The sequence below is a fragment of the Chelonoidis abingdonii genome, chromosome 3 (assembly GCF_003597395.2).
Source record: "Chelonoidis abingdonii isolate Lonesome George chromosome 3, CheloAbing_2.0, whole genome shotgun sequence".
NCBI lineage: Eukaryota > Metazoa > Chordata > Testudines > Testudinidae > Chelonoidis > Chelonoidis abingdonii.
The window spans coordinates 206,014,422-206,042,295 of NC_133771.1; the positions used below are offsets into that span (position 1 = coordinate 206,014,422).

The following is a 27,874-nucleotide window of genomic DNA, read 5'->3' on the forward strand; positions in this document are numbered from 1 at the left end:
TGGTGGCAGTGCTACAAGTACTAAGCTGGTAATTGAGCTTAGAGGAATTCATGCTGGTACCCCATCTTTTGGACGCTAAGGTTCAGAGTGGGGAATTATACCATGACAAGGATAAATCCTTAATGAGTTTGATTTTTCTTTTTAACCCCCAACAGAGTTCCCCGGGGTGTCTTTCATATGTTTGACAAATCTTTTCCATGCAAGTGAATGTTTTAACCCAACGTTTTTAATTACAACCAGAGTGATTGTCCTAATTTCACTGCAGCCACTTCAGAAAATAGAAGTCTCCTGACTCAGCTTTATGCGGTTGCAGTTGAGAGGCATATACACTTACATTTCATTGGTGTTAGCCAGTGAGATGCGTGTAGTAAAGCATAAACTATAGTTTTGGCTAGTTTCAAAAGACCAGATCTTCAGCTAGTGTAAATCAGCATAACTCATTAATTTCACCATGACTACATCTATTGAGCATTTGGCCCAGTGTATTTGTATGTTGGAAAACTAGCATGTTCATTTGTCTGAGTTAGTTTGGAAACTCCACTATTTGGCTTAATAAAATTGAGTTAGTGGAACACATACTGCAGGAATCATTATCAATTAAATCTTTTGGATAATCTGATATGAGGATATCAGATCCTTGTTTGAGTGTGCACTAGCACCTGCCACTGCCATTGTAATTAAGGTGGTGTAAGGGGACTTTTAAAGCTTACAACAGATTTCATGCCTATGTTAAAGCGTGTCATGAAGGTTCCCTTACCTTTTACTAGATTAAATATAATCAAAAACGTTGTTCACTACTGCATCTGGTGTCAGAAACATACACTTCTCAAAATTTCATGCACTTACGCACTTCTATAGTAAACTTCTGAGAAATGCAAAATTTTCCCTACCCATCCTCATGGGGGTTTGCCCCATTCTCCACATGTATTGGGGGTGGGTTCTTACCTTTCCCTCCGGTGCTTCCTCTTCATGCTTTCGCAAAGCTAAAGATGGACAATGTAGGCAAAATGGCTGTGCCGTTCTGTCAGTACCTGTCATTCTGGTTCATGGAAGGAACAGATGTGAAAGCAAAGTGTACCCGCTGAGGTCCACAGAGGAAGAGGAAAAAAGGCAGCCTATGCAGCCTACAGCTCCTAACTAGGGATGTAAAATGTTAAACAGTCAACTGATAAGTATTAGTCTTACCATTAATATATTGCAGGTAATGGTTAAAACAGATTGGTAAAAAATAATTTTGTGACATTGTAATACTTAACGTGCACATTAAAAATGCCTCAGCAATACCAGGGGGTGCTGGAGTTTACAGTGCTCTCACAGCTTGGGGCATCACTTCCTGCAGCTCCCATTGGCCGGGAATGGCGAACCGAGGCCACTGGGAGCTCCAGGCAGCTGTGCGTGCGAACAGATGTAAACAAACTGTCTCGTGGCCGGCCAGCAGATTACCCTGATGGGCTGTGTGCAGACCACCACAGCTTTAAAGTATTCCTCCATAGCATTGAGTACTCCTCGTATGTAAGAATTAGACAATGCCACTGACCAGAGTAGTTTTGCTAGCGAACAGCAGTGTGTCAAAGCATACTATGGAACTTTTTAGTGCGCAGTAGCAGCGTCCACACAGCATGCTAGTGCGCTTGCTGTACGCTGACTGTTTAGACAAGGCCCAAGTGAACAACAAAATAGTCTTAGGGTATTTTTCACAATTTCTACAACTTAGTTAAAAGTTCCAATCTGTTATTCTTTAGCATTTCTTTATATGAGTTTCTAATTTAAAGTTTAAAAATCTGTTTAACTTCACTACATTTAGGGAGTGAAGAAACTTGGAACTGACCTAAAATATATTTCCACATCTTCAAGATTGTATGTGCTTGCTAAATGATTAGATGATACAGAGTTTGAGAAGTTTATACTGCTTTGTTTGTAAGCTAATCTTAAATGTGTTCATAGGTGGAACTGTTTCTGTTGAAGCAGGCTAAGTGATTTATTCCCCAGCTGGGCATGGAGTACTGACTGATTGGCCAACTGTCACCCAGAGTGTTCTGACCGCAGGCACAAGTAATTATCAGCAATAGATGTTCACTTTTGTTCCCTCTGTTAACAACTTCTTTCCAGTATAAAATGCCATTTCCTCCCTAAATATCTGTTTAAAAAAACCTGACTTTGAACATGGTTGAAAACGTTTATTAGTACTAAAGGATGGCAAAAGGTCCTGTTCTTAATCTGCAAATTTTTGTTGACTGTTAAGCTTTTCTTCAGTTATATTGAAACAAGCCTCTTGCCTGAAGAATTGCCATCTGCTTGGTTTGAGTAACATTGGGTTTAAGAGTCATATGTACACAATATGTCTTTGTTCAGGCCCACTGTTTTTGAAAAACAAAAGCCCTAAATTGCATGATTTTGTTGGACTTGTTTGACAATACGATTTAGTTTTAAAGATATTTTAACTAACTTAACTGTGTGTGAGTATTTTCCTCTTTTTAATCGTGATTTAAGGAGTTTAGGAAATATATACTTGTCCCTGTGGTCAGAACACTCTGGGTGACATTATTAATCTTCAGAGATGGCTTTTTAGTAGCCATCATATCAGCCCGTAGGGTCTTGGACATTGGTGCTTTGATGACAGATCCTGCCTTTCAGAGTATTCTGGTTGTATTATCACTTACGATGCTGCAGTCATTCAGCCCCTACTCCCCCCAAAAGGATGATAGTGCATTTGACCAGATCACAGGTAACATATATGACATAATTTAAGAACGTGCTAGTATATGAGCTATGGAGGGCCACGACATAGGTTTCAATACATACATTTTAGAAACGCTATACTGCGCCCCATGCTGCTAGATCCAGTGTGGCACTTGGTTCAGCAGTTTTATCTTCAGATCTGGACTGGATTCCAAAGCTCCTTCCTCCCTTTGGGGATACTGCTTGGAAGTCATCCTTCTGCTTGAGATTCACAGCCATGAATTCTTTTCTGCAGTTAGATACCTAAGCCCAGTCAGCGATTTTTCAAGAAACAGAAGAGCATGAGGAGACCTCTTACAGCCTTTAGCGCAGTGAGTAGTTTACTCATCCAGAAGGTGGGAGAGCTGGGTTCCATCCTGCTCTGCTTGATGTGGAGCAGGGACTTGAACCATAGTCTCCTGCTTCCCAGGAGAGTCCCCTTACCATTGGGCTATGGGTACTCCTGGGACAGATTTCTCTTAATCTCTCCTGTTGTTGAAATAGTTCCAGTGTGTATAAGTAATCACATATTTTTGGGGCTGGGAAAGTGAGAATGACTCTGCAGGTCAGTGGTTAGGGCACTTGCCTGGGAGATGAGAGAGACAAATTCAAGTCCCTGCTTCTTGTCAGGCAGAGGGTGTGACTGAATCAGTCTTCCACATATCGACTGAGTGTTGTAACCACTGGGCTAAAGATTATAAAGGGAGAGCAATCATTTTTGTGTGGGTTTAGGTGTGCTCAGAGCACACACCTACAGGATTGGGCCTTGAAGGCCAGATAGACAGGAGATTGTTACGTTTAGTTTCTCCCCATGGCTTAGAGCTACTGGACAATGTCAAGATGTAAGGATGTGGGCAGCTGAGAGTGTTTCCAGCCACTGAAATGTAGGCATCTTGGGGACTTTAAAGGTAGAAGCATAGGTACTTACAGACTCTAAGCATGTTAGAGTTAGATGGTAACTGAACAGAGGGTTTGTGAATGACAGTGGTGCCTAAATAGTTAGTGGTGCCTAAATGTTGGCCTTAAAACGATAAATTGGTGGCTAAATCCGCCTTGTGAATCTCACCCTTAGTGTTCTTCTTAACATAGAAACTCAGAAGTTAATTAATGGCAGAACCATAATTCCTGTGCAACCTTATTTTGGCCTCATTGTGCCTACATAGTGTGATAATCCTTAATTACATGATCACTTTTATCGTGCACAACCCTGCCTGGCTCAATGCAGAGGATGAATGATGCTCTGGGAAAGAATCAAGGTTGTGCAGTGAAAGGGGTCATTTGCAGAACCTCTGCTTCATTTACTTAAGATGTTGGGAAGGTGTGTAGTGATTGAGTTGGGGACTGCAGGAAGAGAGACTTTCCTCTCCCCCTTGTGGGTTCCAGGACCAGCTGCTCCAAGAAGAAATCACTAATGATGACTAGAAATTTCATCTCAGCATCCTGTCCTGAGGTGACGTGTACCCAGACAATATGGGGATAGTTGAAATCCCCCATAATTATTGGGTTTTCTGTTTTTGTAGCCTCTCTGATCTTCCTGAGTGTTTCACAATCATCGTTACCATCCTGGTCAGGTGCTCGGAAGTATATTCCTACTGTTTATACTCTTGTTATTCAAGCATGGAATTTCTATCCGTAGAAACTCTGATATGATCTATCTATGATTCTATGATGATCCTGGTTCTGGCAGTCAGAGGTTTAGTGTCACCTTGAGCATAGAGTTACATCCCTGACTACCTTGACTAATAGCCATTGATTGACCTATCCTCTATGACCTTATCTAGATCTTTTTTGAGCCCAGTTATACTTTTGGCCATCACAGCATCTCATGATGATGAGTTTCACAGGTTATTGTGCATTATGTGAAAAAGTATATTCTCTTGTTTGTATTAAACCTACTGCCTATTAATTTCAGTGGGTGACTCCAGGTTTTTTGTATCACGGCAAAGGGTAAATAACACTAACCTCGTTCTTGAGATACAGCTGAACCATTTTGGCCAAAACCTTCCAGAAAAATTCAGCCTGAAGGAATCACGTAGCATGTGACTAGAAATGGTATTCATTGTAAATTGCTTTAGGTAAGTTAATATTTGGGTTTTCACTCCTGGTGACTGTATGTTAGTGAATTACTTAAGCTTTGACATAACTGAAACATGTATAGCACTCCTTTTAACTAAAAATTCTTTGTTTCTTTAGCTATATTTAGTGGAAGAGAGAGTCATAAAATTTTAATGTTTTCTCATTGAGACAAAGTATTATAATATGGTGTAATATTCAGTTCCATTTGGGGCCCAAGTTGCTTTGTAGTTTTGTGGTGTCGTTTTCTGGGGGGATGGTGGAGAGCTGTTTCCTGTATCTGGAGTTAATGCAAGTTCAGAAGAAGTTGAAATAGTTCTTTTTGATACTTGGTTAATTGATCTGGTTAAGTAGTAATTCAGTTTGGTTTCCTTCTAATTTGTAACTAAATCAAATTCAAAACCTCAAAAGTTACTGCAAATGGAGCTGTCATCCTCTAGTCAAGTTTACTATAAAACACCCAGATAGAGACCTACAGTCAGTCTGTGACATTCAGTAGAAGGGTACACTTGCAAATATTTATAGTAGGAAGATTAATAATTAAAAATAAAGTTTTTTTTTTCCTTATTCCTCTTTGACTGTCTGAAAACTTAGTTTCCTAAGAAAAGGCACTAGAAATTTGGAACCTGGTATGTGTATTACGTGAGCCATTTTACTTAGTTACTGGAGTTAATAGCCATAGTGTGTGATATTTTACATCCAGCATTTAAGTTTGTGAGCTATTTACATGCTAAAAATTGAAGTGGGAATTCTAATTTTGTATATTTGAAGAGACTTTTTTTTTTTTTCCTAATTTCTCTTTGTTAAGTAGAGAAAAATAAATGAATGAACTCTATGGAGAATCTTCCATGGAAGACCCTCAGTTCTAGCTTTCACTTTCTCCTTAACTTCTAAAAAGATAAATTACCAATACAGTGTGACTGTAGTTCTAGCTGTCAGCTCCACTGGAGGAGCATGAGTAGTGACTGCCACTGTGATGCTGCAGATTTGAGCTTTGGAAGAAAATTATAGCAGGTAGCATTGAATTTCTCACTTACTCTTAAGTGTTTTGTTTTTGTTACAGAAGCTGAGGGGTGATGAGTGAGTAGAAAGGAGGAAGAGTGTCAGTTTCAGTCAGAGAAGAAGGATGATCCTGAATAGTTAGGGCCCTAGCCTGGCAATCTAGAGACCTGGGTCAATTCTCTGTTCTGCTATTGATTTCTTTGGTGGCCTGGGGGAAATCATTTAGTCTCTGGCTCAGTTCCTCATCTGAAAAATGGAAGTGGGGAAGTACTATCTCATTGATCCTGACAACACCTCTATTACATTGGATTGTGAGGTGTTCAAATGCTATGGTGATGAGGGCCAGATGAGTGCCTGAGATAGGTGGTGATTCTAGGAGTGATATTGGGTTTGTTTGGTGCCAATTTCAAGTGCTGGTTCAGAAATAATGATGTGGGTGGAAGAAAGAAACTGCCGGTGCAGGGCAAAAGAGAGGTGAGCTTCCCTTTTTTCCCTCAAGAGTACCAGCTGTGGGGGTGAGCTGTGTTATATTGCCTTGAGGTGGTGCTGAATTCATATCACGGTGGCATGTGAATATTGCAAGCAAAATTATATAACTAAAGTACTATGTAACATACGCATATTCTTTGAGTGGTAAAAATTCTGGTTGGTAGATTAAGCCATAACTTTTTCTTTGTCCCACAGCATGAGCTTTTAAATTAGTAGACTTTTGGAACTGGGAACGCTCGAGGGATTGATAATTTAGGTGAAGAGCAGCTTTTTGGGGGGGTTGAAGGGGCAATCTGGCAAACATGTACATGGATAACTTTACTCACTTGAGTAGCTTCATTGAATTCAGTGGAACTTTTCATCAGGGTGATTGTGTGCAGGATTGAGTTTTTATAACAACTTAAATGTATGCCATGAAGCTAGTGACACAGAATACCCATAAATGAGTTAATAGTAGAATTGAGCATAAATTTTTCCATGATTAAATTATTTGCCAAAAAATGCAGTTCTGGTTGACCTGAAACTATTTGTTAATTGGTCAAGTTTGCCAAATTAATTTTGACAAAGCCAAAAAATGAACACATTTGGTAGTGTTGACATAAAACTTCATTTTGGCATTGCTGAAGCATTTTGGGCTGGGTGTAACAAAATGGGGGGCTGGTGAGAGTGCCACCCTTCTTATAACTTTTGTCTCGGTGGCTCGAGAGTCATTCTCCATCTCTTCCCTTGACTCAATGCCTATTCATGAATAAGTGAATTGCTACTTTGAATGAAAATTTACAACATTACAGAGCAGGTACACTGTGGATGGCAATAAAGAAGCTTTTTCTGTTGGATTGCCTGTTAGTTATCAGATTTTGAGCACTGCTTTTGCATACTTTTAAAGAAATATAATTTATTTTTAGCCCTCTGTTAGTATACTATTTTTAGTAGTTGCTTCTATTTGTGTATCCTGCAGGAGAATGACTCAGGAACACTGGATACAGTTGGTGCAATCGTTGTTGACCAAGAAGGAAATGTTGCTGCTGCTGTCTCCAGTGGAGGCTTAGCTTTGAAGCATCCTGGAAGAGTTGGTCAGGTGAGTATGTATTTTCACCTGGGGACAAATTCTTGGTATTACCAGGGAATGGCTTACATATTTAATAAACAATGTAACTGTAAACTAGGCAAGAGCCAGGTGATTGTGAATTGATGCCTTAGAACTGAATCCGGGTCTTGAACGCAATCACCTGGATTCAGTTCTTGATTACTCTGCATGGGAAAGTGAGTTTTGTCTAATCTAGAGGATCTTTATCAGTGTTGCAAAACTTCTTCTAATTTGGCATGCTTTCTGGTTATTACATAAGACTGGAATAGCAGGTGTGCTGCAGGTCACACTTGGAATGCATTGATAGAGAAAGCTAGAGCCTCTTCTTGCTACGCTTAGCTTTTGCTAGTGCTATTAGTATCTCACTTTTGCTGCTCATTAAATACCTCACAAAGCTTAAAAGAACAAGTGCCGCTCTGATACCTTTTAGATAAATTTACTAATTCTATAAGTTTTGATCAGTATGTGAGGTTAATGTGTCCACTTTCAGATTTAGTGATGCTCTTTTGTTGTGCTAGAATCTTTTGAAGGAGGTGATAAAGATACGATACTATAAGAACATGCAGCATAGATAGGCCTATCAACATGGAGTAACAATTCTGAGACGCTTCAAGAGTCTGTATGCACTACAGCTTATGTACAACCTGGTTAGTCCACTGTTTGGCATCATCCCATGGGTAACCCTCTTTTGGACTGACTTTAAGATTCTTTAGCTACAGCATTTTAAAGAGTTCTTTAAAATGTGTAGCTAAAAGCATTTATGTTTTAAACATAAAACATGCTTTAGAGAACTCCTATGGTAATAGGGCCATTCCAGCTCCGTTGAAATGAATGTAAGTTTTACCATTGCAGCAAGATTGAACCCTCCATCCCTCCCTAGGGAGATAAGAGCACCTCCAAGACACTCCTCTTCAGGATTAACTGTTGAAGGATGTAGCAAAATGTACTGGAGTAGCTATTTTGAATCTTATTCCTTTATCCTATGTAATAATCTCCCTTTTCCCCAAAAACTGAGTACTTGAATGTATAAAAGATCCATTTATCTTCTCAGGCAGCTCTTTATGGATGTGGCTGCTGGGCTGAAAATATTGGAGTTCATAATCCTTATTCCACAGCTGTGAGTACTTCAGGTATTTGCTACTTTTGTGAATATTTTGAACTGCTGTTCAACTTTTTTTCATTTAAAAATTCAAAATAAGTTTTATTTAATGTATAGTGAATTAAAATCTTAAGACTTGTGTGGTAGCATACCCAGAAGGTATGTTCTTCAAGCCAGTGAATAGGTGTCATTAACTACCAAAGACCTTTTTTAACATGTTTATGGAAGTTTCAGACAAACTTATTCAGAGTCTGTGTTTTGTTATCCTAAAACAATCCATTTGTGGCTGCTCACCTTCTTAGCTATATTTCAATCCATCAGTAACAATTTGTTGCACCATCTGGTAGTCAGCCCCTTCTGGTTGTCCTTTTCTTTAGTGAGATTTTCTATCCTTGTTAATCATCTCCTGAAACCTAGGCTTCCTACATGGGTTTTGATGTGTTAGATGTAAATAGCGCCCCGATAATATTTTAGTAAATTTGGTATTGCCAATTCCCCTTCCAGCGTGGGTATATGTTTTTTGTCTAATACTAATGTAACTCCTGTTTGAATTTCCATATTCGTCTTGATGTACATATTGATAGGACCTGAAGCAGGAAAACTTTTTGGCAACAGTTCTTTACTGTTGCTATGTGGCCAAGACAAATGTAGTGTTTTCCAATCCAGCAAACCTTTTCAGTTTCAAAATAAAGGGAGGAAAGTTCATTTCATGTAGCTGATTTGAAGTTAGGAGAAATATTGACTCCTCAATACATCAGAATTTGTAAAATTTAAGCAAACAAGGTATTGTGCAGCTGTTGAACCATAGATCTTTCCATCCTTAGATCTAATTTCAGATTTAATATAATTGTATAGGCTAATATACCTCTGAATTAATTACCTTGAGAATGTGTCATAGATTGCACTAGGTTGGTAATGATTAGTATTGCACAGTCTTCATACTGCAACAATAAGTTGAGTTTTATTCATTTTAACTTGCTTATGTTTTGAGCCGGGGTTAAATAAAGAGAGCAAACAACAAAAGGAATAGAGGACAACCTCATTTGGTTCCTCTGGTAATTGAAATTCTTGGGCATAATCCCCATTCGCTCCTGTTATATCTGAGGGAGAGTTATATTTATCCATTTTTTTTTATATTGACTTCAAAGCCCATTTCCAATAGCATTGCTTGTTAGGAAAGGCTACTCTGCTTTATCAAATGCCATTTCCGTGCCTAAGAATAGCACAGGCCTTCAGTTTTTTGTTCTGTATATTATTAAACAATCCTGATATTCTAACGTTGTTTGGTTGTCTATTGCATGTGGAACCTATTTAACTAATTTGTATTAACTGAGGAAGGACTGCTTCTATTCTGGCAAGAGACTTTGAAAATATGTTCATGTCTATATTAAGAAGCAAGATTGGCCTTAACAAGCCACATAGCAGCTTGTCTTTTTGTGGCTTTAGTATTATGCTGTCTACGCCTTTCATTGTATTGGGAATCTCCTTACTCCCTACAAAAATCATTGTATCTGGTTTGTGCACAGTGATGTGACTTCACCTGATAAAACTCTGCTGAAAACCTGTCTGGTCCTGGGGATTGGTGTTGGCATTAATTTAATCAGATTTGTAGCTTTATCTGTCTCTGCTGATCTTTCCAATCTGTTACTGAGCTAACTTTGGCATGTTAACCTCTCTACTATAAATAATTTTTCCTGTGGGCATGTCATAGTTTGAAGGCATAAAGAACTGTATAGAACCTCCTCAGTTCTTCAGCAATCTCTCAGGTCTTAAAACTTACTACTCCTTTGGCATTTTTTAAATTTTTTCCTTCTCTTGTCTTAATTTATAAGCAGCTTATTAGCCTTCATCTCCCGCATCCTTTATAATACCTGTTTTCAGCCAGCTTGAGAGCCTCTTCGGTTTTCTCTATAAGTATGGCATTTAGCTGCCTTCAGAATCAGAGGCGTATTAATGTGCTTCTAGACTTTTATGCAAAGCTTGCAGCCTGTCAGTCTCTTATTAACTTTGTTTTATCTGCTTGCTTTTCTTTTTTCCTCTGGGATATTTGGCCTTTATCATTAGTATCAAAATGGAACTTATTTTCTGTTTTGATAGCATCCAAAATACCAATCTTTCATTAGGGAGTTATTCAGCTCCAGTGGTTGTGCACACATTAAGCCTAGGCTCTAACTCAGGTTTGAGCCCAAGCCCCACTTCTTTCCATGCACAAGTAAGTCCATGCAAAAGTTGAGTCAACAAGCACTAAAGCTCAGGCCCAAAATCCTGGTAGGGGAGTGGATCAGAGCCCAAATCCCACTGTGTATCAGACTCTCATTTTGCAGCCTGGATACACCTCATATTGCAGGCCCAAGTCAGAAGGTCTGTCAAGTGCAGTATGGACATATTAACACAACTGTGATACCTGGGTCCAGCAATTGTAAGCCCAAGTTTACAAAGCAGTGTGTGTATTCAAGCATTGGCTTGGAAACACCAAGTCCATAAGCCCAGATCCCACAGGCCTGAGTTTATAGTGCAGTGTAGACATACTGAAATCTCTACAATGTTTTGCTAGTGGTTAAGTATTGTGGTTAAGGCACTGCACTGGATATCTCTGGCTGAGTCTCTAGATCAGAGGTGGGCGTACTATGGCCTGTGAGACGGTTCTCCCCGGCCCCTGAGCTGCTGCCCGGAGAGGCAGCCCCTGGCCCCTCCCTTGCTGTTCCCCCTCCCCCACAGCCTCAGCTCACTGTGCCACCGGCACAATGCTCTGGGCGGTGGGGCGGTGAGCTCCTGGGGCAACGCAGCTGCAGAGCTCGGCCTGAACCGGCGCTCTGTGCTGCACGATGGGGCTGGCTCCAGCCAGGTGGATGGGGCCTGGGGGTGGATGGGGCAGGAGTCCCGGGGGGTTGTCAGGGGTGAGAAGGGGGGGGGTCAGATAGGGGTCAGGGGCCGGGCCATGCCTCCCCTAACCGGCCCTCCATACTATTTCTGAAACTCAATGTGGCCTTCTGGCCAAAAAGTTTGCCTGCCCCTGCTCTAGATGTTAGTGTAGTAATGCACTCATCTGGTAAAATCTACTCCACTGGCCTTGCCACCCCAATCTAATAGTAATATAATTAATTTGCTGCCTGTGACTTTTTAGTATTCCCCCTCTCAACTGAATTCTAGGACTTTTTTGGGGTAAAGATCTTGTATCTTCTTATTAGTATATATTGAACAGTGCAGCGACTTTACAAATAAACCAAACAAAAAAAATCTGTAGATCTTTCCACCTAGCATCAAAATGCACCCACATTGGGCCTGTAAGCATTAGATCTTGTGGTACCAGCTAAAATGTGAACAATTTAGAACAGAAAAGGAAGAACTTACCCAAATGAAAAGAGAGGGAGTTTAGGTTGGTAGCTATAATGAGATATTGATAAAACTCTGACTCTGAAGGAAAAGTACTATTTATTGAATTGTCAACATGGAAATCTTTATCAAATATCGAATGATGCATCAAAGGCAAGGTTGGGCATGGCTACAAGATCACAGCCCAAGGACATGCTTGATAAAAGCATGTTGCCTGATGGCAGGCTTCCAGTATCGAAAATTTGTATTCCTGTATTCCTAAATTTAAGAAAGTGTCCCCTTGAAGGCAAACACATTGGAAAATTTCTCTGCTCAAGGACCATGGAACTGATCTCAAGTTAATAAATGCATATGCACACGAATAGTCCCGTTGAACTAGATGGAAGTACTCATGTGTTTAAGTGTTTGCAGGATTGGGACCATAATTGTTAGTAAGCATGTTTCTAAAGTTGGAGGTTGTTTTGATGAAAAATCGGAGGGCAGCTTTATTTAATTTTCTTAAATTATTCTTTACAATAGTCAGATGGGTTTGTTGAAGCCTGTGCAAGCAAACATCCTGATACACTTAAGAAGATGTCTAGATTTAATGACTGCCTTAAATAAGTTTTTTATTTAATCCTGGTACCATTTTTTTATAGTGGTAAATACTTTAATGGCTATTTATAAGTATATTATTTTTCTTGCTTCAAATCTATTAGTCCTATTTTGTATGACATTACATTAATTGCAGTTCCAGCTAATTGCAAAAGACTGCTGATAGTCTGTGAAGCTCAGCCATCTGTTCACTAAATGTTTTGAAATTCAGGGTAGTAGTATTTAATCTTTTTTTTTCTCGTTTTCCTATAAAGTTTTTGTGTGTGTGATAGAAATGTTGACAGGAAGTCAGAACTCTTGTAATCTATACCATTCTTTTTCCATTTTCAGAAGCTCATCAGCTTTCTTTTATAATGTAATTTGTTTTAGGTATTCAGGTCTGACTCTTATTTAAAATATGCTCAGCCAACAATGTGAACAACAAAACTGATTAGGGAGCTGTAGAGACTGAATCGAGGAAAGATTAAAAATGCTAAATGTGTGAAGGGAAAAGCGACATAACCACGTGCAAGTATTTGAAGGGTGAAATCACCAAGGAAGGGAAGGAATTTACTTAGAGGATATTGCACTAGGGAAAAAAATTGAAATACTGCCTGAAATACTAGGAAAATGTTCTTGAAAGTCAGAGCTCAGACAGTGGGACAATCTCCTAATGGAAATTTAATGAAGTGCTATCACCTGACACATTTAAAAACAGACTGGACTAATTACTGTAACGAGTAATCATGATTAGCAGAAGGATGAACTAGATGACCTTAAAAGGTCTTTCATTTAATTTGCATGATTAATTTGTGAACAATATGACAGGGATAACATTTAAAATGGACTTTCAAGACATTAACTAACCCATATTGCCTCATCCACTCTAACACCTCTTCCCCTCTTGCTGAATTTGAAGAGGTTGGCGTAACGTAGGGGGTGACATTGCTGGGAATTATTAATGGAAGCTTATTGCAGTAAAGTAGGTTGTAACTGGGGTATTCAATTATAAAACTATTATCATCTTCTGCATTATGCTCTTGTTTAACCATTCATGTCCATAGTATTTTTATAGAATTAAAAATGTAACCTTGTGTGATAAGGCTTTCCCTTCATCAGACTAAACATTCCAATAAGTATAACAATATATGGATTTCGTCATATGGAAATGCTTAAAAGCTTTTACCAAGATTTCTTTTCTGAAACAGAACTAACCAGCTGACCAATCAAGTGGTGAAAACCATAATGTCTTGTGGGGTAGGAAAAGTGAGACTAAATCAATCACTTAAAGATGCACACAGCATTTCATCTCTACATTACTGGTTCAAGATCTATAGTAAGCAAAATTAATTACTGACTGGGAAGCACAGAGGCTAAAAACTGAATTGACGTGGAGAATGATCATCCATACTGTGATACTGCTGAGCTTGCCTGTTGTGCCAGCCTGGGCACCCTGTTTACCTACCTTGCTGAGCCAGGCTATTAAGCCTCCTCCAGCACACACACACACAGGCAGGGCCACACCCAACTGTAGAACGACACAGACTCTAAGGGTATGGCTACACTTGGAATTTCAAAGCGCTGCCGCGGCAGCGCTGCAAATTGTGAGTATGGTCAGAGCGGCAGCGCTGGGAGACAGCTCTCCCAGCGCTGCACGTAATCCACATCCTTTACGGGTGTAGCGTGCAGCGCTGGGAGCCGCGCTTCCAGCGCTGCCGCCCTGATTACACTGAGGGTTTATAGCGCTGCATCTTGCAGCGCTCAGAGGTGTGTGTTTTCAGACCCCTGAGCGCGAAAGTTGCAGCGCTGTAAAGTGTGAGTGTAGCCAAGCCCTAAGATCAGCTCTGGGAAGCCTCCGATTAAGGGATTTGCCCCAGCACTCAGGTGTCCGCCTCCCTTGGAGTGCTGACCCAAAGGTATATTATGAAATCCGCCTGCCCGCCTAGTTAGAAATGACAGAAACTGGGTTTAATCATAAACAAAACAAATTTTATTAACTATAAAAGGCCGATTTTAAGTGGTTAAAGAGAGAGCAAACAGAACACAGCAGATTGCTAAGCAAGTAAAACACACATGAAGTTTGTTTCATAAAGAAATTGGTTACAAATAGTAATTTCTCACCCTAGATATTGTTGCAGGCAGGTTACAGAAAGTCTCAAAAGGCAGCTGCACTGGTCTCCAGCTTGAGACCTCAGTTATTATTACTCACAAGTTGGACGCCCTTCCAGCTTGGGCTCAACCTTCTCCGCCCAGTTCAGTTCTTGCTTCCAGGTGTTTCCCAGTATCTCTTTGGGCAGGGAAGCAGAGGAGAACCACCATGATGTCACTTCCCTGCCTTATCTAGCTCTTGTGTATGGCAGGAATCCTTTGTCTCCCAGTGGAAGAACACTGGCATTCCAAGGGGCGGATCCCAGTACCAGATGACTCAGACCCATGTCCCTCCAGGGCCGTGGCAGCTGTCTGGAGCATCCACAGGAAGACTAAGCTCTTTCACAATCCATTGTCTTTGCTAATAGCCCATTAGTCCTGTCTGGCTTTTCTATTGTTGTACTTGAAGGGATAGTTGTGGGTGGTGCCCAAAGTAACACATTTGAAATACAGATATATAGTCAGTATTCCTAACTTCAGATACAGAAATGATGCAGGCATACAAATTGGATAATCACATTCAGTAAATCATAAACTTTCCAATGATATCTTACATGAGCCACTTTGCATAAAGTATATCTGTTATGTCATATTCATATCATAAGCATATTTTCATAAAGAATATGGAGTAAAAAGTCACACATACATTTTATAGTCCCTTACTCTAGGGATTGAATCACTTTGGGTGGGAAAGCTACTACCAGCTTTTCCACCAAAGTACCATAATCAAAGCTGTTGGTGCTTTCCTATTCTATGAGTGAAAATAGAGGGCTTCATTGTACAGTATTCTCAAAGGCATTATTCAGCTTTCTTCAGGGAAGCTGTGCCTCATGTGCAGGGGTGAAATCCACTTGTACATTCTGGTCACTTTGCATTACTTGTGCAAAGCAGCCGCAAAGGGACTTTGTGAGGCACTCCTCCAAGTGAATTGTCCAAGAGCAGCAGTCCTTGGGAGAGCTGGCCTGTCAGCAGTGGCTCTGCTCATCTTTGAGCATAACTGCCATACGATTCAGGCTGCAGTCCATCTAGTTCAGAATCTAGTCTCCAACAGTGGCAAGCACCAGATGCTTCAGAGGAAGGTGCAAAAACTGTGGAAGGCAGTTTACCCCACATCTGGTTGGAAGTGCTCCTAATTCCCTGGATAGTCTTATCCATAAATATGTCCCCTCTCTCTTTGTATTGTGGAGCTTACTGCCACAGGATGAATCTTGCTGAGTTTCTGGCGTCAGTGACAAGTATACATTTTTTACCTTGAGGGGAATTCTGTGCCACTGTGTGTGGGCAGAATTCGTATCCTGTGCTGATTTCTTTGCTTCTCCGCAGAAAAATGACTTTCTGATGAGGAGGCAAAGGGAAGCCACAAGAGTGGTCATGTGCCCCTCCCCTGCAGTGTGGACACATAATTTTGGGCAGCCAGTGGAGAGGTAGATCACTCCTGGGAGGGAGGGGCTTCCATGACATGGACCTTTGGGGCTGGCCCGGCCCTTGCACCATGTCAGTTGGGTGCAGCCTCACCACCAAGTGTCCCTGGGGAGGACTGCAGAGTGATTTCCCACCTCTGTGCAGCCTGTGCTCCTGCTGCCATGCTGAAACCTCCACATTTATTTGAGAGAGAAAATTTCCAGAATTTTAAAATATTGTGGGCAGAATTTTCTTTTTGGCAAAGAATTCTTAATTTTTGGGCATAGAACTCTCACAGGAGCAATTGGTGGTGGGGGTGGGGATGTCCTTTTTATCAGATTTATGTCACTTCCACAGAACCCCTTGACACAGGAAGCATTCCAGGTGAACCAGAAGCATGGTCAAGGCAGTATTTCTCTGCTACTACAATACCCAGAAGAATGATGGTAGAAGGGGGTGCAAGGTAGGCAGCTCTTAAGGAATAAAAGGAGAAGGCAGGCGTATTGAGGATAATTAAATGAGTGACTAACCAAATCACACTAATGACTAAACACTAAATGCTCACAAATAATATGTCTGGGGAAAAATTTTGTCAGAGTTCCTCCACCAGCCTTAATTGTCTGGTGGAATTAAAACTCAATAAGGTTGGGTAGTATCCCTCCTTAGGTAGCCTATAGCGCTCCTTTTCGTGTGGATGGTTCCCTGGGGGTCTGAATCCAGGCTCAGCTGTCCAACAGTCCTCTAATGGCATCAGTCTTTAAAGTTGTTCTTTCACTTCTGGGGTTCAGTTCTCTAAGTTAGTGTTAAGCCCCATGGCTGAGAGCTAGAAAACGCTGCAGGAAGCAACTCCAGTACTGCCCTTCTTCTGGCTGCTGTAACCAGACTCCTTGCAGCAGCTATGTTTTTTTACAAATGCTGCTCCTGCCTGGGGTTCAGATAGTCTGCATGCAGCTGGGACTATCTAGAGCTTGCAGTTGATTGCTCTGCTTGCCAGTCAGGCTCCCACCTTCCTCTCCTCCCCTTCCCCACCCCATGTTGATTATGTCTCAAGCACAACCTGGCCAGGAAATATTTATCTGCAGATATTTGTCAGAACAGAATGTGAGCTGGGAGTGAAGCTACCCATCAAAGACCATGATCTCAGATAGTAGAAAGAAGGCTTGGCAGCTGAGCTTTTAGTGCTTTCCAGTGCCATCTACAGTAACAACTGCTTTTATGTCAAACTTACTGTTCTTTTTCACAGGGACAAGGTTATATACATAGGCAGCGCCAGAGCTGAGCTCGGAGCTCAGCATGCTCTTCTCCCTTTCAAAGAGCCTACTGGAGCTCAGCCATCCAGATTTCTCAAACATAAAATTGTGTGGTGGTGGTGGTGGTGAATCACTCTGCTGAAGAGTAATCATTTTAGTTTGTTGCCCTATCGCTAATTAGATCTAATGTGTCTTGAGTTGTGTGCACTCATTTTTTTACAGTGCTGCCTTGAAGTCCTTGTTTTCTCACTCTGTTTTGTGTGACTTTCTCCCTCCCTCCACGTTGTCAAGGAGGACAACACATTATTCACTTGGTACCCTCTTAATGCCACTTCTTCATTGTCTGGAGGGAATCACTCTTGAGACGTGCAACTACCTTTTTCTTCCACCTTAATAGAGAAGGAGAAACGGACATGAGTGAGGGTACGTCTACACTGCACGATTATTTTGAAGTAGTTTAAACCGATGTTACAAAACCGATGTTATAAAATCGGTTTTGCGCGTCCACAGTGCGATCAAAAAATCGATTGCTTATGTCCATGGTCCAAGGCTATAAGTGCTACCCAATCGATTTCAGGAGTCGGTGCACTTGTGTTGCGCTGAGCTCTTTCAAAAACATACCTATGCTCCATATCCCATAGGTTCCCAACTTCTCGTGGTGAGGAGCACAGTTGCCTGTTGATGCGGGCAATAAAACATTGTCCCCGGGTGGTGCTGGAGGTATAGCCTTCACCCCTCCCTTGTGTGAACGGCACGCATGACAACCCTAATGTGGGCTCTTTTTCGCGGAGTGCATGAGCAAACGCCATAGCACTAGCAATCATTGACCCTGAGCTTCACACTGAGACTAGTGCTTTGATTCTCGCACCGCGGTTGACTCCAACCGACCTTAGCGTACATACATACGTGAACAACTCATCTGACTATACTGAACAATCTGAACCTGCATAACGGCAGGAGGATGGCAGCGCGCAGGCAGTATTGCCTTGCTTAGCGGCAGTGTTTGAGAGACGATACAGCGATGACGAGATTGGAGGCAGGAATTCTCATAACCGCTTGGACACCAGGCTGGGGCTTTTTGGAGCTAAAACCTGCTAATTTAACGGCGGCATCTACTACCATAGAACGACGAATTTGGGCACGGGAAACGAAGCACAGATGGTGGGACTGGTCATTGTTTGACTCGGTCTTGTGGGTACGATTCTGCCTAGTGGCCTGCGAAACTTCGAATTGCGTAAGAGAGCACTTTGTTGGAAGCATTTCGCTCAACATTCAGCTTTCCCCTCCCTGAGAACGACAGTACTGACAAACTTAGTGGAGAGAGCAGCCCTCACGCGCGCAGTGGGAGTATAGCGGATAGAGACATAGCCCTGGCATCGGAAGCTCTCGCTTAAACAGCCACGACAATCTCAAACGCCGGTCAGTCGGACATTAATCAATCTCTGGAGTTGCTGCAGTCCACATGAACCCTAATCCGAGTTATCACTATCGAATTTAGCGCTACTCCTCTCGTTTGGGAGGAGTTCCGAAATCGATTTAAGGAGGCGGTTAACTCGATATTAATGACGACGTCGTGTGAACGGATACAGCGTTAAATCAGTATATTGGCCATTAAACCGATTTAAAGTCGCAGTGTAGACCTGGCCTGAATGTAGAAGACTAACAGTTTTACTGTAGTGAAAATGTCTGTATTATGACTGTAGTGTTTTGCTAACACTTTAAAGATTATACACGTAAATTCATTATTTCCTTGAAGTTAACTAGTTGTTGCTCATTTTATGGTAGTTTTGTATGAATTTTTTGCTATTTAGCAGTCAATCTTAGCTTAATATTTCTACTTCTTTACCATTTTGGATGTGTTATGGGGAGATGGATAGGTGACTCCTGATTTAAATGGGCTCCTTTTCTTTATAACTTATGTAAAGGGTTTTAAATACATCTATAAAAACAATTCTTAAAGTCTGGATTCAATAAAATTAATTTTTAGAGATGTCTGTGGCTGTGCAAAAGCTTTCATAGTACAACCTTTTAATTTATTTTTTATTGCATCTGCTCTAAGTTGTAAATTAGCAGATGTTTGTTTTGAATTTTTGCTTCCCAAGGATTTGGACAAGAATGAAAATTAGACTTTTTGCTTGCTTTGCATATTAATTTGATAGCCTGTGTAAACTTCCACATTTTCACTGAAAATTTCCTTATCTTTTACTTTACTTACAATGGGCATAAAAGCTCAAAATAATTTATACCCAATAGTTTAGTGCTATGACTTTATAAACTGCTGTGAGCATGCAGAACTCATGAAAGACACCTAATACAAAAGGCAAAATATTTATTAACACTTTTGTGCTTCTTGAATTAATCAGAGATTTCAAATTTTGTCAAAATTGTTGTGAATTGTTGAACATTAGTAAATGATACATACTGAAATCTGTACTTTGTGAAGTAATTTATTCAAGGATGCTTTCATCAAAACACTTACATATTGTGACATTTTAGATTCTTACAAGGAAATACTTGTAAAGAATAGTTTGAATTTCAGTTGCTCCCAGAGGCAAATATTTACGATTAGAACCCCATTACAGTAGGCATTTTGGTGAAATGGTTTATATGGAGAAAATGGTCAAATTATTGGATACAGTATTATTCATGAACACATTTTAGATCCAAACAGAGAATTTGTTCGTTGTTTTTCATGTTAAACACTGCCTGTGGCTGGGTCTTCTGCCCTAATAGGTAAAACACCTGTAAGAATGGAACTATTTCAACTGTTATACTATAATAAAAAAAAAAAAAAAGATTCACAATATAGGTTTGTGTGTAGATAAGTAGAAGCCTTCTAATCTCACATCTGTTTTTTAGAGAGATTTTTTAAAATAACTGTTTTGATTCATTGTATTTTAGCAAAATACAGTGGTTATAGTTTTCCAAAATATAAATTCTATTTTTTGTCCAATTCCTAGACAACTACTTTAAGATTAAGTTAAGATTGAGAGTATGTATATGTAATTTAAGGGTAAAAAACATTATTATAATGTTATAAATTATCCCAAAATCAAGAATTATAAACCTAGGAAACTTAGGGTTAAACTTGACTCATGATATTATTCATATGAGAAAGGTGAGGTGAAACCTTGTTGAAACTGGTGGTAGTGATAATCACCCTTCATTTAGAATAAGAGTAAGAAGCAGTTAAGCTCCTTTTTGGAAAAAGATACCTGAAATAATAGGAGCCACTGCCCAAAACACATGGCACATGCAAGGCCAGTCAGAAGCTGAGCTATGGGGGCTAAAGGGTTTTTCTGGAGGCTAAGTGCAAACACATGAGTCTGGGTATTGTTTGGTGGAGGAGTATATGTTTGTGGGCAGAAGCAGCCAGCAAGAAAATAGCTGTTATCACGGCCTGAGGTAGAGCTTTTTGGGCAGAGTGTCAAATGGAAAGAGGGTTGGCACTGTGAACAAAAGCTGATTTCTGCTGTTTGATTCCTACTGTGTTCAGCAAAACAGGACTCTGCATATGTAATTTGTAAACAGTCTTGCACCAAGGATATTCTGACTCCATCAATTTCTCCTCCTAACAGAAAAACCCTGCAAAACCCTGAATATTGGCTAATCACTTGGGTAACAATCCAGTTATGAAAGCATTTTAGTGTCTGTGTCCCAGACTGAATGCCTTTAAAAAATATATTAGATCTTTTATATTTCTTCCCTTTGTTGCATCACTACATAAAGTGAAAACTTGCATATATTATATAAAGAAAGAATCTCTGTTATGCCTAATATGTTACAAAAATTGTGTCTATATGAAAATATCTATCTTGTAACTGTCAAAATCAATCAGAAACTAAGGTGAACTGCATAAGTGACAGTCACTTGTAATGAAAAAATAATCTAAGATAAGATCTAGGGCAGGTAAGTGTAGAGCTTTTACGTTTTTGAATAATATTTTCTGACCAGAAGGGATCATTATGATAACCTCATCTGACCTCCCATATAACACAGGCCATAGAATTTCACCCAGTAATTCCTGTCTGGAGTCACTAACTTCTGGAACATATCTTCCAGAAAGTCATCAAGTCTTGTTTTGAAGACTTCAAGTAGTGGAGAACCAGCACATTGCTTGCTAATTTTTGAATGGTTAATTATTCTTGCTGTTAAGTTGTGTGGTTGTTTTTTGGTTTTTTTTGCCTTATTTCTATTTCAAGCTTGTCTAGTTTCAACTTTCAGCCATTGAAACTTGTTGTGCCTTTGCTAGATTATGAAGAGCCCTCTATCAGAATGTTCTCCCCTGTTGGTACTTACAGACTATGATCAAGTCACCTCTTAACCTTCTCTTGGATAAACTAGATCGAGTTTCTTAAATCTCAATGAGTCTTTCCAGACTTCTGATCATTCTTGTGGCTGTGTTTATACTATTTTTCTAATTTTTCAACATCTTATAAAAGGGGGAAACATGAATGCTAAACACAATATTCCAGTAGTAGTCTAGGCAATGTTATTCTCTACCTTCCTGTTCCTACTTGATATCCCCGTATTTGTACATCCAAGAATTGTGTTAAATCTCTGAGCCACAGGATTGTGCTGGGAGCTTGTGTTCAACTGGTTATCCACTATGACTCTCAAGACCTTTATAGTAACTGAATTCTGAAATACTCTGACATTAGGTCTTATATACCTTCTTTGTTCCTAAATGTGTGATCTTGCATATTTGGCTATATTAGAGAGCATGTCTGAACAAGCCCGGTTTATGAAGTGATCCAGATGACATGAGGGCTGGAGCGCACTGACTGAGGTGAGATCTTGAGGGCACTGGTTCATGGCAGGTGCACCATCGGTGTTCCAAAGAGCTGAAACAATCTCCTTTTCTTATCTGGAGAACCAAGAGGCTATATGTAGAAAAGACTCTGCTTCACTGTAATGCCTGGTCAAAAAAGGGACCCTGGCAGCTCTGGTCAGCACCACTCATAGGGCTGTTAAAAGTCTGGTGGGTGGCGCAGCAGGGTTAAGGCAGGCTCCCTCTCTGGCTCCACATGACTCCTGGAAGCGGCCGGTGCATGTGCGATCAGGGAAGCTCTGTGTGCTGCCCCTGCCCCCAGCACCAGTTCTGCAGCTCCCATTGGCTATGGTTCCCGACCAGTGGGAGCTGTGGGGGGGGGGCAGCGTGCACCGCGCAGAGCTGCTTAGCCCGCCTCTGCCTGTGGGCTGGACATGCCGGCCACTACTGGGAGCAGCAGGGAGCCTGCCTTAGCGCCGCTGCGCCACTGAGTGGGAGCCATCTGAGGTAAGTGCCACCTGACTGGAGCCCGCATCCCGAACCCTCTGCCCCAGATTGGAACCCTCTCCCGCACCTTAACTCCCTCCCAGACTCTGCACCCCCACCTGCACCCCAACCCCCCGCCCCAGGTCAGAACCCCCTTCCATACCCAAATTCCCTCTCAGAGCCCGCACCCCAATTCCCTACCCCAGCCCTGAGTCTCCTCCCATACTCCAAACCCCTCGACCCAAGCCCAGAGTCCCGTCCTGCACTCCAAACCTCTCATGCACAGCCTCACTCTAGAGCCCATGCTCCCAGCCGGAACCTGCACCCCCTCACGCACCTAAACACCCAGCTCTGAGCCCACTCCCATACTCCAAACTGCTTGACCAAAGCCCCTTCCTGCACCCCAATCCCCTCATCCCCAGCCCCACCTGAGAGCCCGCATCCCCAGCGGGAGCCCTCATCTCCTTCCGCACCCCAACCCCCTACCCCAGCCCAGTGAAAGTGAGTGAGTGAGGGGGAGAGCAAGCGACAGAGGGCGGGGGGGAGGGGCGCTGGAGTGAGTGGAGTTGGATTCTCAGAGAAGGGGAAGGGCAAGGATGTTCGGTTGTGCAAGTAGAAAGTTGGCAACCCTACTGTAATGTCAAACTGGGCTTCTTGGTGGAAGACTGTTCAGCTCCAGGTTTTCTGCAGTACCGCCATGCTCTGAAAAATTTGCCTGCAGACAGATTCTCTCATACTTGAGAAGCAGGTTGCTCTCAAGGATACCTTTGTGGAATCTGCACACGCCACCTTCCTGAGGTCTCCCAGATAGGAACTGGTCACTGGCTGTGGAAGGTGAAGTTAGTAGCAGACAAAGATTATTTGTAAGATTGGAAATGCTATAAATAAAAGCTCTTTTATCTTGCACTTCAGCAACTGACAAGTTCTATAAACTGGCATTTCTGATCTGCACTGAAAATCCGGTTTATAGTGCGGTTGGTGTGGGGACGGCAGGAGGCTGGAGAGTGGGACGGGATCAGGGTGCCAGATGGGGGGGTGCTCATCTCTGGTGGCTCCCCACAAGCAGCTCCCCATCCCTGCTGTTGCTTGCAGAGGCGTGGCCAGGGAGCTCTTCAGCACACTGCCTCTGTCCCTGTTGGCTGGGAACTGTGGCCAGTGGGAGCTGCGGGGGCAGGGAGGGAGTGTCGCCTGCAGATGGAGACAGCATGTCTGCCTGTTTGCAGAGCCGGCTGGCTGTGCCTCCGTCAGGAGCAGCAGGGATGGGGAGCCGCTTGCGGGAAGCTGCCAGAGATGAGTGAACCCCCCCCCATCCAGCACCCTAAGCCCCCTCCCATGCCCCAACCCAGGCCCCAAGGCTCCTTCTGGACCCAAACTCCCTCCCAGAGCCCCTGCCCCGCAGCCCCTCCCATGCCCCTGCCTCCCTCCTCCGCACTCCAAACCCCTTCCTCTGAGTTAACTTGCATTTTTATTTACCAGCACCCCTGGTTTCTCCAGCATGCCGGTTAAAGAAGCTTTTACTGTAGATTGTAGAAAGCAGATGGCGAAATGGCGTAGAAGATCAGTTTTGGCACATGCTAGTCATAGCGCTGGGGTTGAACTGCCTTCAGGAAAGTTCATGCTAGGTGGGTGTGTCTTGGAAAAGTACTTGGTGGTAGTTGGATGCCACCAGTGGATGGATCTGGGCACTTGGAATTTAAATTGCACTTCATTTAACAATGTATTATGAACAAATAAATGCGGACTCCTTCTCACTAGTTTATCTCTAAAGAAGTACATAACTTTCATAGGGCTTGGTGATGATAAACGGGCATTGTCCATCGATTTTCCAGGACAGGAATGAATAGATTTAACCTTGTTCCTGTTCAGACCACCTGACGCAATTTGCTTTGAACAAGAATGTAAAATGAGATTAAAATCATAACATGAATTAAAACTTAAACTTTTGCAACAGATAAACTTATCCTTTGGTGGAAGAGGAGAATGTTAATTTACAGTTGGATGGTTTGTAAACCACAGAGCAATTTACCTAACTTCTTAGGGCTGATAGGACAAAAGTGATATCACTTAGCAAGTTATATTTTTTTCTAGAAAAGTTTGGCTGAATATCTATGCTGAGCTGTAACGCTTTTTCCTACTTAACTCTGCTGAAATTAGCTGCTGAAATGGTTTAATAAAAAATGGCTCTATACATTTTAAACTTTGGTTCTTTCTAACAATTGTCTTGAAAATGAAATTAAGGTGGGTATTATAGGCAGTGCAGGCAGTGGTTCCTATTGTTGAGATTGCCTGATACTTTCCATTATAAGATGCTGTTTTCAGTATCCATAACTCTTCCAAACGTAGCTATTTGGGCTGAAACTTTCTATGCAGGTATCTGATTCAGATTGAACTTTTCCAAAAAATTAAGTAAAATCTGTTCAGCTGTTCCTCAGAACAGTGTTGGGGAGGAAAAGAGATTATTTTGCCACATTGAATTCCTACAACTGCCTTGTGCAAATGCTCTAGTGCTACTGTGTTTTGAAGAAGGCACTTCAGATTTGGCAAGGGGTTGCCCTGGTGCGAGATGTGCCTTCTTTCATCCCTGTGAAACCTGCCCAAACTTGGCTGTTACAATTTTCTGAGAATCTCCTTCACACGCTCTTAGTAGAGATTTCTTAGTTTGGCAGCTAAATTTGGTGAAGATCTTTACTAAAGGCAAGTCTATACTACAGTGCTTTATCAGCGCAGCTGCACGTCTGGTGAAGACATGCTATGCCAACAGGAGAGCACTTTCCTGTCAGCATAATTACTCCACCTCGGTGAGAAGCGGAAACTGTATTGGGGGACAGCACAAAACTTGCCTCACTTGGGGAGAGGGGGGACTGTAGTGTAGACCTGCCCTGAGAATGGTCCATCCCAGGCCACAAGAGCTGAGAAGGCATTCCCTGTAATTCCTTTTTATGGCAGCCAGGGAGACTCTGGTGCTGAGCAGAGGAACTGAGGTTAGAGAGGCTTTCCTTTCATTCTCAAAGCTCCTTCTGTTGGGGTGCAAACAGGAGGAGGAAGCAGGCTGACTGGAGTACAATTAACAAAAACTGTATCATAATACATAAGGGGATTGAATTGAGGTTGTAGAGGCAACATTAATTCTGGCATTTCCTAATGTTTGAATGCTAGATTTTGCGACTGTAATGTTCCTTTAATGTATTTTTGTGTTTAGTGTATTAGTGTACTACTCATTCAACATCTGTTTTTTAAAACTTCATTGGCATATTGGTTCTTCAGCTTTTTCTAGAAATGCTGGTAGTGACAACCAGAGTTTTTAAAAATAAAGCCCAAGTACTGTATATTTCCATTGTACATAACTACTCGTCACTTTTGGAAATAAAGTGAAGATGATAGATTTTGTTAATAACATTTCAGCACATCAACTAACTTGTTCTCTAGGCATTAGTATTCAAACTTTTAAAAATAAGAATGAAATTAAGTGGATGAAGCATAAGGGTTCTAGGCTCTGGCATATGAAACAGATAATAAAAAAAAATGTCTGTCTCTAAATAGCTTCTGAAAAGAGAATAATCATCATTTGCAGTGGGGTGGACTGTAGGTATACACACAATAGTATAATTTTCCATTCTGAAGTCTTCCTTTAAAACAAGTTCCTACACTTTCCTACAGAGGTACAGTACCTTACAATAGCTAGACAGAATTAGGCAACTTGTCAAAGCGCTCTAAGCCCTCTGCATATGGCTTCCAGAAACAGCTGGATTTTCATTTTTCCTTCCATTCAACAGGAGTCTCTTTCATGTCTGAAAATTGAAAACGAGTGTTTTTCAGTGTGGTGCATGGATGTGTGTGTGCCCTCTGGCACACCTGTTTCTAATTTCCTGACTTGAAAGCATAACCCATCAAAAGAAGTAGAAAAACAATTTCTTTCTGACACGCTGTTCAGAGGCCCTTGTGTTGCAGAAGGCCTTCCTTTGCTGTGCCATCTTGGTTCCATCGACAGAAGATTATTGTAAGATACAGAGCTCACATAATATGGGTTGTTCATCTTATGCTTTGCTGGGTTTTTTATACTCTTGTGGTGATTTCAGGCATTAGAATTCTACTATATAGTTCTTTTGCATAGAAAAGACTGTAGTATAATTCCTAGTTTCTAACATGAAGCTTAAATTAGTAGCAATGCATAAGTATTAAAGGTTAATATAAACTGATCAGTGAGGTACAGTAACAGTTATTGTTTGGTGCAGCAGATCAAATGCTTGTCATAGGAAATTAGTAACTTCAAATTTGTATGCACTTTAAAGTCATACCAGGTTTAATAACTGCAAGTCAAAGATGGTGACTGAATTTTGAAAACCTATAATTGATTTATGTGAGAGTTGTACATGGGATAATAACTAATCATTCACCCACTACAGAGAATGTATTTTAGCAAGCTATTCTGAAGAAACTGAGACACTTATTGCTTGCAAGTGATCATAGAATCATAGACTATCAGGGTTGGGAGGGACCTCAGGAGGTCATCTAGTCCAACCCCTGCTCAAAGCAGGACCAATCCCCAACTAAATCGTCCCAGTCAGGGCTTTGTCAAGCCTGACCTTAAAAACCTCTAAGGAAGGAGATTCCGCCACCTCTCTAGGTAACCCATTCCAGTGCTTCACCACCCTCCTAGTGAAATAGTATTTCCTAATATCCCACCTAAACCTCCCCCACTGCAACTTGAGACTATTACTCCTTGTTCTGTCATCTGCTACCACTGAGAACAGTCTAGATCCATCCTCTTTGGATGGTAGTCTTTCAGGTAGTTGGAAGCAGCTATAAATCCCCCCTCATTCTTCTCTTCTGCAGACTAAATAATCCCAGTTCCCTCAGCTTCTTCTCATAAGTCGTGTACTCCAGCCCCCTAATCATTTTTGTTGTCCTCTGCTGGACTCTTTCCAATTTTTCCACATCCTTCTTGTAGAGTGGGGCCCAAAACTGGACACATTACTCCAGATGAGGCCTCACCAATGCCGAATAGAGGGGAAAGATCATGTCCCTCGATCTGCTGGCAATGCTCCTACTTATACAGCCCAAAATGCCCCATTAGCCTTCTTGGCAACAAGGGCACACTGTTAAGTCATATCCAGCTTCTCATCCACTGTAACCCCAGGTCCTTTTCTGCAGAACTGCTGCCTAGCCACTTGGTCCCTAGTCTGTAGCAGTGCATGGGATTCTTCCTTTCTAATTGCAGGACTCTGCACTTGTCCTCTTTGAACCTCATCAGATTTCTTTTGGCCCAATCCTCTAGTTTGTCTAGGTCCCTCTGTATCCTATTCCTACCCTCCAGCGTGTCTACCACTCCTCCTAGTTTAGTGTCATCTGCAAACTTGCTGAGGGTGCAATCCATGCCATACTTCAGATCATTAATGAAGATATTGAACAAATCTGGCCTCAGGACCAACCTTTGGGGCACTCTG

The 27,874-nt window shown here is 41.6% G+C and overlaps 1 protein-coding gene across 5 annotated transcripts in view; it reads left to right on the top strand.

Moving 5' to 3' along the window:
* TASP1 (taspase 1) overlaps nt 1-27,874 on the top strand; it is a 167,191-nt gene that overhangs the window by 45,917 nt on the left and 93,400 nt on the right. For all 5 annotated transcript variants that reach the window (XR_004374991.2, XM_032789844.2, XM_032789847.2 and 2 more), the window contains exons 9-10: nt 7,241-7,360; nt 8,421-8,499. Coding sequence is in view for 4 of the 5 variants with exons in the window: in XM_032789844.2 (XP_032645735.1) it covers nt 7,241-7,360; nt 8,421-8,499 (199 nt within the window). In the remaining variant the exon portion in view is untranslated. The remainder of the gene's footprint in view (nt 1-7,240; nt 7,361-8,420; nt 8,500-27,874) is intronic.